This window comes from Ascidia mentula, chromosome 1 (assembly GCF_947561715.1).
Source record: "Ascidia mentula chromosome 1, kaAscMent1.1, whole genome shotgun sequence".
Lineage (NCBI taxonomy): Eukaryota > Metazoa > Chordata > Ascidiacea > Phlebobranchia > Ascidiidae > Ascidia > Ascidia mentula.
Genome location: NC_138566.1, coordinates 24,461,280 through 24,474,032, shown reverse-complemented (window position 1 = coordinate 24,474,032; position 12,753 = coordinate 24,461,280). Strand labels below are relative to the sequence as shown.

General features: G+C 35.5%; 3 protein-coding genes across 4 annotated transcripts; 2 read left to right on the top strand and 1 right to left on the bottom strand.

The window, feature by feature from the left end:
• Window positions 1-3,745, top strand: LOC145901826 (uncharacterized). Of its 2 annotated transcripts, none has more exons than XM_082989639.1 (7): window positions 1-303; window positions 414-552; window positions 630-1,045; window positions 1,468-1,552; window positions 1,621-2,120; window positions 2,275-3,221; window positions 3,625-3,745. In XM_082989639.1, exons 2-6 carry the CDS (start codon window positions 457-459, stop codon window positions 2,315-2,317), a joined length of 1,140 nt encoding a protein of 379 aa, XP_082845765.1. In that variant the 5' UTR covers window positions 1-303; window positions 414-456; the 3' UTR covers window positions 2,318-3,221; window positions 3,625-3,745. The 2 variants fall into 2 exon arrangements, with proteins under 2 accessions (XP_082845765.1, XP_082845757.1); XM_082989631.1 differs by having other exon boundaries at window positions 2-303; window positions 402-552.
• Window positions 3,746-4,199: 454 nt separating this feature from the next.
• Window positions 4,200-10,778, top strand: LOC145908074 (sterol carrier protein 2-like). The gene is made up of 13 exons (XM_082995251.1): window positions 4,200-4,383; window positions 4,723-4,917; window positions 5,210-5,338; window positions 5,475-5,601; window positions 5,905-6,055; window positions 6,407-6,554; window positions 6,913-7,063; window positions 7,375-7,482; window positions 8,514-8,682; window positions 8,822-8,957; window positions 9,275-9,407; window positions 9,769-9,845; window positions 10,084-10,778. The coding sequence occupies exons 1-13, from the start codon at window positions 4,333-4,335 to the stop codon at window positions 10,171-10,173; spliced, it is 1,665 nt and encodes a 554-aa protein (XP_082851377.1). The 5' UTR covers window positions 4,200-4,332; the 3' UTR covers window positions 10,174-10,778.
• A 235-nt stretch (window positions 10,779-11,013) lies between these two features.
• LOC145909876 (sterol carrier protein 2-like) lies at window positions 11,014-12,633 on the bottom strand. Its single transcript, XM_082997132.1, has 5 exons — window positions 12,518-12,633; window positions 12,188-12,310; window positions 11,776-11,908; window positions 11,386-11,462; window positions 11,014-11,309 (listed from the first exon to the last, which is right to left on the bottom strand). Exons 1-5 carry the CDS (start codon window positions 12,533-12,535, stop codon window positions 11,220-11,222), a joined length of 441 nt encoding a protein of 146 aa, XP_082853258.1. The 5' UTR covers window positions 12,536-12,633; the 3' UTR covers window positions 11,014-11,219.
• Between the last annotated feature and the right edge of the window lie 120 nt (window positions 12,634-12,753).

Sequence of the window (12,753 nt, the reverse complement as noted above, 5' to 3'; positions counted from 1 at the left end):
TTAACAACCATGGCAGGTGAGAATATATTTTGTTCTAAGTTGAGAATACCTGAAAGCTTGCAGGGAATACAGATATAAAAATTAGTTAAAGTAATATAATGAATTCGCTTCTTTCCTGTATAGTGATTACTGCTGCTCCTGTAATCTCACAGTAGAACAAATGCATGACATACGGGTTATCTGCTCTGCATTGATTTAGTTAAAACGACAGTTAAATGCTTATCATGAGTAGATTTTGCTGAAAAAGAGGTTTGGGAACAAGACGAGAAGATTGTTGGCTTGGACATAGACTTACTTTTTAAGGTGAAGTGACGTAAACCCTTTTCATTAGTAGTGTTATTGGATCATATGGGATTCCATTTTATTCCTTGAAATATTGAAGCAGTGTGATTTTTTAATAGGTTTTAATATAGGTTTTACGTGTTTATTTGCACTGATATCTGAAAATATTGAAACATGATGAATCAGCCACTACAGCATGACGGCGATCAAGAGTTCAACGATTTAGCAGACGTGTTGGATTCCACAGCACGGATACAGGATCCAACGAGCGTAAGTTATGTCGCTAAACGCATGTGACAGCACACACCATAGCTTTATTGGTTTTTACCCAGCGACTGTACTTGTAGATAATAGAATTGGAACAAGAAAACCTGTGGAAAAATGTGAATTTGGAATTCAGTGAATTTAGTCAACTTTCCATGAACAACAAAACTGTGGTTTCATTCTTGCATACTAAAGAAGAGCCAATAATTTCTTTTAAATTGGAAAATAAACCTGGAAGAAAAGTTGTTAACTTTCAAAGCTGCTTACCTTGTATAAAAGAGGGCTTTGCAAAAAAAATTGATCGATTTGAAGAAATGCCTCTTTATAAAACCCCGATTGATGACGATGATTTTCAGGCTTATTTATTTGTAAAATGGCTCAAAAGTAAGGGGAAACCTATTTTAAAAGCTTTTTTTGAATTGTGTCGATATGAGGACAGGGACAATTTATACCAAGAATGGTTGGAAAATGCTTGTGGATTTAAAAATCAGTCAGAGAAGTAAGTGACCGTTAATATAGTGATGAAAATAATTGTTTTAATATCTACACGAGTATATTGGTCAATTTGAGAACTTTAAAGCATTATGGTATATCACAATAGCTTTACATTTTGTTCAGACGTTTTATTAAAGATTTCCGGGTTGCTATTGGAAACTGTTTGGTAAAATTTGAGAACCACGAGCCATCAGTTTGACACCCCTGTCGTAAGATCAAAAACACGCGTTGCAGACGTTTTTTAAATTTTTAAGTTGCAAAAAATGTCTTATTGGTGTTTTGTAGGGGCATTTGTTACCGATACCTGATATATTAATATTGTATACACGAAGTTAGTCTTAAACAACCGGATAATCCGTTTGTAACCCTCTGGTAACATTGTTAAAAAATTTACGCCGATTATATACATATTTCTATTTTTGTCAGATTACAAACTTTGCTTTATAATCACGAAAAATACAAAGAAAGCGTAAAGAAAACAATTCCAAGGCCGTATACACGCAGTGAACAGGTAGGTATCGAACAAATACAGTGGCCGATTAAGTAAAAAAAATTTTTTAAATCGAACATTTGTTACAGGATTGGGAGGATTTCAGTGGCATGCGCTGTAACGAATTGGCTGACCATTTTCAGTCTTTAATACGTTCCAACGATTGGAAAAGCGGAAAGAAGCATTTTTTCAGGATCAACGGATATCATACATTTAAGATCAATTGTAAAAACGAAAACGGAAACGGAATTATTATTTTTTCTCCTGATGACGAAAAAGTTTCGCCAAAGTGGGAAATTTTATTATCAAAGGTTTTAAAAAAGGGTTTCGCCAGTCGTTACAACGAGATTTACAACAGGACCTTTGGTAAAATGGAACATGGATGTGAGTTGGATAGAAGCTTTCAGGTATTTGTTCTTCTCCAGTTTGAAATAGCGAGAAGATGCAAAGGACTGGATCAACTGGGTTCGGTGAAAATTCAACATGGAATACAATGTGCCCTCGAACTTGATGGAGAAAAGTATTACAAACACATGACCCAGATGTTCATGGGAACAAAACGTCAGGAATATTATCAACTTCTGAAGGAGTAAGCACCAAATTGCCATGCACAAAAAAGTGAACAACATAATGCAAAAAAATGTTGCAAAAAGAAATGAATTTGGTTGACAAAAATGTCCCAGTACTATCTTATCAAGTTTTGCGAAAGTATAAAAATAGTAACAATATCTCTACGTTTGCAGGCGCATGAAAATTGAAGAAGAAGTTGCAAGGCTTGCCATGTAACTGGTCCCAATCAACACTTCAGCACAATCCAACTTTGCACAGCGAAACAACACGTCGACCTACCGATCGACAACAAAGCAGTCAAACAATGGGCGACCAAGCAACGGCAATAATCCCACTACGACCGTTACCCCGCACCCGTTCTAGACAAGTCCATCGGCCCATTGCCGGCACATTATGAATTACGCCAACCCTTGTGCATAGTCTTGTCAGATTTCTGCGTTTTTTTTAACCTCTGCTTTCCCACATGTTTACGTCTGTTCTCTCGTCAGCAAACGAAACACTACTTTCCTTCCAGCAACTTATTTCTCCTGCGATGACTTACAAGATCATTTTTAAGACAAGCTAGTTAGTTGACCACTTATTGCCATCGTTTCGTCAGACACGATTACATGTCTTTTGCCGTTACTCTTTTGTTACTTCTAACCATTTTTCTTACGTTACGTCATGTTTCATGTGTTGATTCTGCTTTTTTTCGAATGGTACATTCTGTGTATTGAAATATCCAAATATTTAGGGGTGGTACTTTGCAGCGTCATTCGTTTGGAATTGTGATCGTTTGATGTAAACCACCTTTGATGTGTGAGTATCTGTTTTGAGGGAGTGAGAATGTGCCCGCAATTGCATTACAGAGCCGCATGTGGGACAACGCCGCAGCTGGAAGCTGGTTTGATAAGAACTTTTTCCAGTGTTCCATCATTCGGGGTGTTTTTGTTTGATATGGACACTGTATCTTAAATAATCCACATATGGTGTTTACGAACACACTGCCTTTCTCTCGCATTATCGCATATTATGTGACTTCCAGTTTAACATGTTATTCCATTTGATTCGATTTGATTTTGAACAAGACTAATTCTGATTTCGATTCGATCAATAAACTATAATTCGGATTATTCTGTCTGTCTGCATCTCAGACGAGAGCACAGGTAAACAGACAATTCAGTGGCAACTAGCCAACAGGTCAGCCGACCTTCATTGAGATACATTGCGCTAGCATTATCGAGACAATTTGTTTGGGAAGTCGTTTACCCTGCACACTATTGTTTGGCTTATTCAAAAATTTTTGTTTAATTTACATTGTAATTGCTATAAATAGACTTTGATCAAGTTTTTGCACACATTGCACAAATAATTTAGGTTACAATACGTCCAATTTCCATTTGCGGCAATTTATTTTCAAACTCGGTATATGCGTGTGTGTATATTTTTTAATGTAACTAGTTTCTGTGTGCATATAACTACTGTTTTTATACATATTATTGTCGTATATAGCTTTTTTTGTATTTTCGTACAAGCAGTCTCAGCCATTTAAACCCAGCATTTCACTCATTGTGGATCGCAAATACTTTTTTAGATTTCATTGTGATATGAGCCTTGGTTGAATGCCGTTGAAGCTTGAAACATTAAAATTACAAATTTGTGAAAGTTGTTGCTTGTAGCTGCATTCGACATATTTCTGGGCATTTTTTATCAACGTATTACGAGACGACGTCGTATGAATGCCAAAACACGTGTGAAAAGTTTTTGTATACCAGGTTGCAATGTCACGTTCTAACCTCACGAAGGTCAAGTTACAGTAATGCGAATGGATTTTTGCCTAGTCAAGCAGGTGCAGAAAAGCCGCAATAACCGTCACACAAGCTTAAATACTCCGTACTGTAAATATTCCCGACTGCGATGTCGCAATCCCCAAATCGGGGAAGGGTTAAATAGGCGGCGATCGGCTGCTATGCATAAACATGGTTGATATTTTTCCAATGACCTTTCACCAACTCTTTGGACTTGGAATGAGATGATTCAGCCGTCACGTGATTCGCCAGCGATGAATCGTGACGTGAGTTTGCAAAAATCGGTCATGCGGAAACCCGATTTTCGTTCGGATCAAACATTGCAGCGAGACTTTTTCCCCGTCTTGTGTTTTCGTTCTTTGTGGCCGCTGAGGACTGTACGTCGGTTTATTTGGCAAATTATTAAAATCAGCTGTTTTTCAATCTTAGCCAATAAAAACAAAAATGGCACCTCAAGGAAGAAAAGTTTACGTCATCGGCGTTGGAATGACCAAGGTTAGGTTTGATTATCTTTTAAATATTGTGAAAATGCATGATGCATAATATATGATAATTTGCAATTAGTAAAATATATTTTAGGAAGTATAATTGCCAGATATTTGTGTTGCAAGGACTTGACTGTATTGCAATTGTAACAGTTTCGGGCGAATTTTGTGAGCTGCATACAGATGATCGCCGTTTTAACCTATAAGGTCTTCGCGCCACTATGAATGATCTTGCCACTAAACTCACAAAATTTATGTTATTGACTCTGTGCTTGCTATTACATGGATTGAAATTTATGCATGCAATAATCAAAATATAATTGATAAACATCCACATTATGTTGTTCAGTTTGAAAAACCTGGAAGAAGGAAGGATTTTGACTATCCTGACATGGCTAAAGAGGCCGGCATGAAGGCACTGGCAGATGCGGGAATTCCTTACAATGAAGTCGAACAGGCTGTGGTTGGTTATTGCTATGGCGACACTACATGTGGCCAGAGAGCTCTCTATCAACTTGGACTCACTGGAATACCCATGTACAATGTAATTTAATTGTTCTGTCATTTCAGAGGTTCATTAACACATATAATTGTATTTCTGTGTATGGCATGTTTTCGAAAAATTTTAGTAGTGGTATTTAAGGCAAGACACTGTTTTAAACTGACTCATCAGAAACTTATGTAAGAAAAATGCCTATTTCTGGTCATTGTGTCTTATGAACAGTTGTAAATGCATCACTTTTACCAATATTCATGGGATGCATAAGGATTGTAGTCAATCAAGGATAATTACTAGTTTCCATTAAATACAAATAAATTTGAATTTGTGATTTTAGGTGAATAATGCCTGTTCAACTGGTTCCACTGCACTTTTCATGGGAAAACAGTTGGTCGAAGGAGGTCTTGCTGACTGTGTCATGGCTCTGGGATTTGAAAAAATGGCGCGTGGATCTTTGGGCTCAAACGTAAGGATACTTATGTATCAACTCTAAGTCTCTTTAATGCAGGTTGTATTGCACCAAATTTAATTTGAGTGTCCATCAAAAAGAAACAACTAATGTAAAATGTTCAAGAATAAACCTTTGTCTGTTGTTTGTGCAGTGGACAGACAGAGCAAACCCAGTGCAGAAGCATGTAGAAGTAATGGCTGAACTTCGTGAAATTGCAGCTGCACCAATGACACCACAGATATTTGGAAATGCTGGCTTGGAACACATGGATAAATATGGTTGGTTTACATAGCTCTCATACATTACCTGCTGGTTTAACGGTGTTCAAATAGCCAGAACTAATTCACAATTGCATGTTGTTCAATGCATATTTTTTTTTTTATTTGCAATGTTAAGTCAACACCAAATATCGCATGTCATGCCCGGGATGAAATGTACCAACGTTTGTTTGCACAAGTTGTGTGGTAATATGTAACTAATGCCCATAAAGTTGCCTCTCTTCGAAACATAGGGTTACTATTGTGCATGACCTCATCAAAAGCATTTAAAACTTTGTTGATGAATTACTTGTTCTTGCGAAGGCACAAAGCCAGAACACTTTGCAAAAGTTGCTTGGAAGAATCACAAACACTCGACCAACAACCCATACTCGCAGTTTCAAAAGGAGTATTCTCTTGATGAAGTTCTCAACGGCAGGACTGTTTATGAATATCTTACACTACTGCAATGCTGGTGTGTATCATAAATAAAGTGTCGTCTAACAACTTGATTCTTAACTACTGTTTCAGGATGCTGCATTAACATACTCAGTAACTGTTTATTTTTTTCCACATGCTATTTACACATTATTTTGTTGTTTCACAGAATAGATTTATTTTGTGAAAAAACAAAATAATGTGTTAATTAGTTTTAAAAAATACTGAGAAAATGTGCTAAGAAAATTAAAAAAATTATTTATTACATACATTATTGTTCTTAACTAAATTACATGCAAACATATTTTTACCTCCCCTGTTGCAAATGGCAAACACTATCTCCAACCTTTAGAGGTATTTTCTGACCCTGATCAAAAACAATTTTCAGCCCAACATCTGATGGAAGTGGTTGTGCAATCCTTGCCAGCGAGGATTTTGTGAAGAAACACAAACTCCAACATCAAGCTGTTGAAATTCTCGGACAAACTATGGCCACTGACCTTCCCAGTACCTTTCAGGAAAAGAGTTGCATCAAGGTGACCTTCACTTAAGATATCAATTTTCTATTTTTAGCCTCTGTGGAAAATGTGTTTTCAAATATATTTTTCGTTGCAACTATGTTCTATATGTAGGTTAATGTTTTGGAATATTAGGATATTCAATGTTTCTGGCTCATAAAAAGAAGTCTGCTAATACTTTGTATTTACAATAAAAAAAACACTTTAATAAACATTATTGTGGCTGTATTAAATGATTGAAAAATTGAATTTAACTGGACCATAATAATATTTATCCATATGAAGTGAATTTTTTTGCATTATTTCATACCTTTTAAATTGTTTGCCCACAAACTGAATGTTTTAAATTATTGCAAACCCAACCAAATTCTTACAGATTGTTGGTTTCGACATGACTAAGAGAGCGGCAGAAAAACTTGAGAAGCAAACCGGTTTCAAACCCTCGGCTGCTCAAGTCATTGAACTTCACGATTGCTTTTCAGCAAATGAACTCATCACATATGAAGCCCTTGGTCTATGCCCAGTCGGTATGCATTATTGCATCATTGTGGTTTAGGCTTATAGCTAAATCCATCAAAGTTGGATGGCATCACAAGAACAACAAAGCCAATGTGTGTGATTATTGATGTAAATAATGTACGTTGTAGAGTGAAAATTCTTCATGCCAAACTTAAAGCAGCAAAAATACACCATGACAAAATATCAGTTGTGTAATTTACTGTTAAATGTTTACATTTACGTAAATAGCATGTATTAGTTTACATTTTCTCCAAATTGTCGCTACTTTGATGTTTATATTATACAGAGCCTGGCACAAAACTTAAACTATTTTTTTTAGGCAAAGCTGGAGAATTTATCGACAGAGGTGACAACACGTATGGTGGCAGGTTTGTCATTAACCCAAGCGGAGGGCTGATATCCAAAGGTCATCCTCTCGGTGCCACAGGTACATAGTTCCAACAAACCTAAGTAAACAATAATCAGGGCGTCGTTTTTTGCTTTTTTCCACTGTTCAACACGAACGGCGTGAAAAATGTTAAGTTACCGGTATACAGTACCACGAACAGAGCAACGCTATTGTTATCTACAAATGTCCATAAATTGAACTACTACTGTATATTCTTCTACACAATAATACTTTTTGTATATTTATTATGCCTAACGTATCGGTCACGTAAATCCTGCAGCATTTTTCTATTTTCGAAGATTGGGCGCCAACGATTTTCCCACAGACAATTAGTTTTTTTAAATTTTTTGCCGTAAGGGCTTGTGGCAGAAGTAGTTCGAATACGTTGGTGCTCGCACGCAAGTCGGAATTGCAAATCGCAAATGATGATTAAGGGAGAAATTTATACTTTTAATCATAATCAAACAACAAAATTCAACTGATTGGTTACGTAGCGTTAAAAGCTCAATACCATTATCGTTTGCTGCGCCGTCACAGCAAATAGATACTATGTTATATTTCCAAAAAAATAAAGGCATGCAGGAAAGCTTCTATTTTTCGTGAAAAAGCTTAGGCGTATCTAGGGTGTGCAAGGGATCAACCCTTTTGTGAAATATTTTTTTCTGTTTAGATATAGCCCCAAACAAACGCAATCAAAATTACATTTTTATTAAAACACCAGCACTTTCTTTAAAGTTCAGCGGAAAACCTCGGTATGCTTAAGCTGACTATTGTTTCCATTGTTACCGAACATGTGCCCTGTTACGAAACTGATACCATTTTTCTTTCAATCTGAAGCTAAAAGACGTGCAATGTTTTGATTGGAAACTACGACAGGCCGTTCTCATGCGTTAGTTACCAGACTACGATATTTTTGCTATTTGACCCCCACGATTCGACACGCAATAAAAAAATCGACGCCCTGTACCTAATGTACACATTTGCTTAGAGGTAAAAATTGCCGAACTCATGCTTGTCTCAGTTTTCTCTGCTAGTCTCTGCACCGTTCGTTAATAATTTTCTTAACCCAGGCTTGGCGCAGTGTACGGAGTTATGCTGGCAACTTCGAGGCGAGGCTGCTAAGCGTCAGGTACAGGGAGCACAAATTGCATTGCAACATAATCTCGGCTTAGGCGGTGCTGTTGTACTTACGATGTATCGACTCGGATTTCCTGAAGCAAGAAGGGAATGGATGAAAAAGTAAGTTTTCTTAGTCTGTAATTCTGAATACAATTTGATAATTTTTTTTGTGGTTTGTACAGTTTGACCTCAACTTTCTTGCATCTTTTCAGTGATAAATGTGAGTATTAAAAAACAATTTTGTTTTTTTTTGTTGCAGGCAGGGTTCCTATCCTCGTGTCCACCCTGGGCCTATTGTCGGTAACCTCGTTACGAGCAAAACTTCTGCTCAATCGGATGCCGAAGGATTCAAAACTACTCCTGCCTTCATGGAAATAAAGGAAGCCATGAAAAAGGTATGATTTGTATTCAAAATATGCATGTCCAAGAAAATGTTTTTTTTTTATTCGAGTTTGGTACAGTGCTACTTGAGATTATGGATAGGGTGTAATAGGGCATACCTATGTTTATGTATATCACGTAGCTTATTTGCACTGCATAGATTACAAATGAATGTTATTGCATGATAAATGCTTGTTATTAGAAATATACAAATCTTTATTTAATGGACAAGTTGCCTTTGCGCAACCCTTGGTATTGTTTTTGGTTTTTTACATTGCAATAGTTTACATTTTGGCACATTGGAAGTTATGGTACTGTGATTTTGTAACAGGAAGGTCCAGATTATGTGAAGAAGATAAAAGGAGTGATTGCCTTCAACATTAAGAACGGGCCCGGAGGCAAGACAGGGAAATGGGTTGTGGATGCAAAGAATGGAGATGGATCAGTTGAATTCAACTCCGACAGTAAGCTTAAACAAGTTGTTGCAATTTTGTGTTTTTTTGAAAAAGTATTTATTGCCATGAATAATCTTGATACAAAGAAAGTAGTCTTCCTTATTGTTAAGTATTGTTAATGTAACTGCACTGATAATGAACAAAGTTTAATGTTTGAAATGTGTGCGTTAATAACTGAAGATGCTCTCCAGCATATATTTAGCATTGACCTTCATATTTAAGCAATAGTCTGGTACACCATTCCAGTGAGAATTGTGTGTCCCAAATAGTTATGAAAAACTTAAATTTAGTAAACTTACTCATTTGTTTGAGAAAATCTTACATTAAAAAAACAATTTTTGTGAGATTTGAGATGTTTTGTGTATTTCAGAAAAAGCTGACTGTACGATCACGATGAACGATAACGACATGCTCGACATGATGCTTGGAAAACTAAACCCTAATTCGGTAAACAGGAATTTCCCATATTTCTGTAAATTTTATCCATTGATAAACTTTGTTAAGTTATTAAAATTATGTAATCAGTTTTTCTTGTTTTACTTTGTATTACATATTTGTAAAAATGTCTGAGTGCCACACATGGCTACATTAAAAACATACCTTTCGCGAAACAAATTAAATTTGCTTTATTTTTGTAACAAATTTTATTGTACATACATGTAACATATTATCTTTCTATGTTTAGGCATTTTTTAACGGCAAACTGAAGATCAGTGGAAATATGGGGCTGGCAATGAAGATTGGAAACATCATGCCAGCAAAACCCAAGATGTGAAACGTCCAAATCAACATCCTTTTATTTAATTATGTTCCAATGTGTGCATTGTGTTGAAATACATCATGCACTAAGTGCAAATATATGTACAATCGTAATTTTGTCAGCATCCAGTGGCAATAAGTTTCTTGTAAGCAAAAAATTCTGGGCCTATGTTGAAACCTTATTATGGATTTCGCGTATAAATATGTTGTGTAATTTTTTAAATGTATTTGATAACAAAATTATTTCTGCAGTCTGTTTTGTGAATTTTTTGAGCAATTAAAAATCTATATTGAAAGAATCTTAACCTGCTTTGTTGCTAACAATTTAATACAAATTTCTAGAAAAAAAATTGTTAGTTGAAACCCAAAAAAGGCTTTAATTTTTTGTATCTTCCCCTACTTCAAGAAAAGTGGCTTCAATGCAACATAGACTGCATGTCATGTAACTAATTTTGCATGCAAAATGCAAATTCTTGGTTAAAAGTGTGAAATTATTAACAGTGAGTCACTTCAGGCAACATTTTCATAACTTCCTCTTCCAAAAACCAGCCCCTTCCACCACAAACACGATTATTAAAAACATGTACGTGAAGAATATTTCTAAATAAAAAGCACTTTTCCTGAATTTGAAACAGAACACCCACAAATGTAATAGTTGCACAACTGTATCTGCCTTCATAACTGCTTTTAAACAAATATTACTACATGAAATAGGAATAAATCTTGCAAAAACCAGCAAAAAAGTTGTTTTTGTTATAATTAAATTCAAACCCAAGCATCGTGTACAACTATACACTTTTGGTAACAAAAATCAAAAAATACACCATCATTATGATAATGATTTTAGAAGATCACATTTTAGAAGAGGATTTCCCGCAGGCAAAACCTACGTTAATAGATCAGTCTTTTTACAACATCTTGATGAAGAGGTGAATAAAAGCACACAAAACAACTTTTTCTATTCTAAGGAAATATATGCAATTATATATGTAGACTACGATTGTGTGTCAAAGAAAGAATATTTCACTGGTGGAATGACTGATTTTTGGATGCAAGTGCAAATTACAACTTGGGTTTTGTAGGCATAATGCTCTTAATCTTCATCGCCAGTGTCATGTCTCCTGAAATTTTCAACTTTCCACCAAAAAAGGCCTGAAAAGTCAATTGGGTTATTTTTATGCATATAATAAGTTACATGATTTATGACAAAACATTAATATTTATTTACCGATTTTGGATCAAGTTTTCCACTCAAAAGATCAACGAGATCACAATCAGTCATGGTGATTGTGCAGTTAACTTTTTCTGACACAGAATGTAAAAGATTGTGAATGATTTGACTTTTTTCAACCAATACAGAATATTTGAATGTGAAATAGAAAAAAAACAGAAGTCAAAATGCTAATCATTACAAGCAAACGTTACGACCAGCATATTAGATTTGGCTCTTCTATTCTGCGCAATTAACTCTATTTTTTTCCCACCTAACTATTTGTATGATTGTTTGAAACAAAGAAGATTAATGAACATATTTCAAATTCTGCAATGTATTGTAGTTACTGCACTCAGTTTTACTGGGTAAAACCAATCAAAAGTAGGAAATAATTGGCACACTTACTTTTTGTGTTACACTCCACAGAGCCTTTTCCCTTTTTTCCATCGATAATCCATCTGCAAGTTTTGCCTCCAGGGCCTTTAATGACATTGAAGCCAATAACTCCTTTCAAATCTTTTACATAAGCTTCACCATTCTACATGTAATGTTGGTCTAATTACATAAACAAAAGACACACAATAACCATTGAAGAGCTGCTGACAATGGTGCACACTGTTTCAATCAAAAATGTCTCATCAGTGTAGCTAGTGATTGAAAAACTAGACTGCTAGTTTAAAAGCTAGTCCAGTGCCGCAATCACCAGCTGCACTGATGAAACCTTATAGTTTGAAACAGTGTGGACCATTGTCTGCATATCTCCAAGGGTGTACGTACAGTTCTTTAAGTTTCACAACAGTTTTTTTTTAATACATACCGCCTCAAAATTTATCTGTATTTCCTTGAAAATAGGAGTCGATTTAAAGTCATCAACATCTGACGTAGAGGATGTTTTGTGGGTCAGAATCTTGCCACCAAACTCTGATTTGAGACTCCCATTCTTAAAATGTAACATAATTTATATGTTTCATTTTGTCCCCCATTTTTTCAGCGAAGCACACGCAAATTAGGAGAACTATATATTGTTCTTTAATGAGCACCTGACTGGATAACCATCATGGTTTTACCGGGTTCATACCATTTTAGTTTTCATGTTTATTTTTTTTGTGCGTAGTAACTTTGCGTGCAAAACATTTGATTCACTCACTTTTTGCAACATTTCCATTCTAACGTAGAAAATAAAAATATGGTTTACTTTTACCAAAACACATACAAAAAATGTAAACCTACTTAGGGTGGTTTATGTACACAAACCGGTTCTTCATGCAGAATTTCGTAGTATAACTTCCTGCGACGGAAACGACGCAGAAAACGCTTTTCGAGTTTTAACTTTTTTCGAGAAAGGGAAATTACCTAGAAATCATAGAAATCGTAATTTTTATT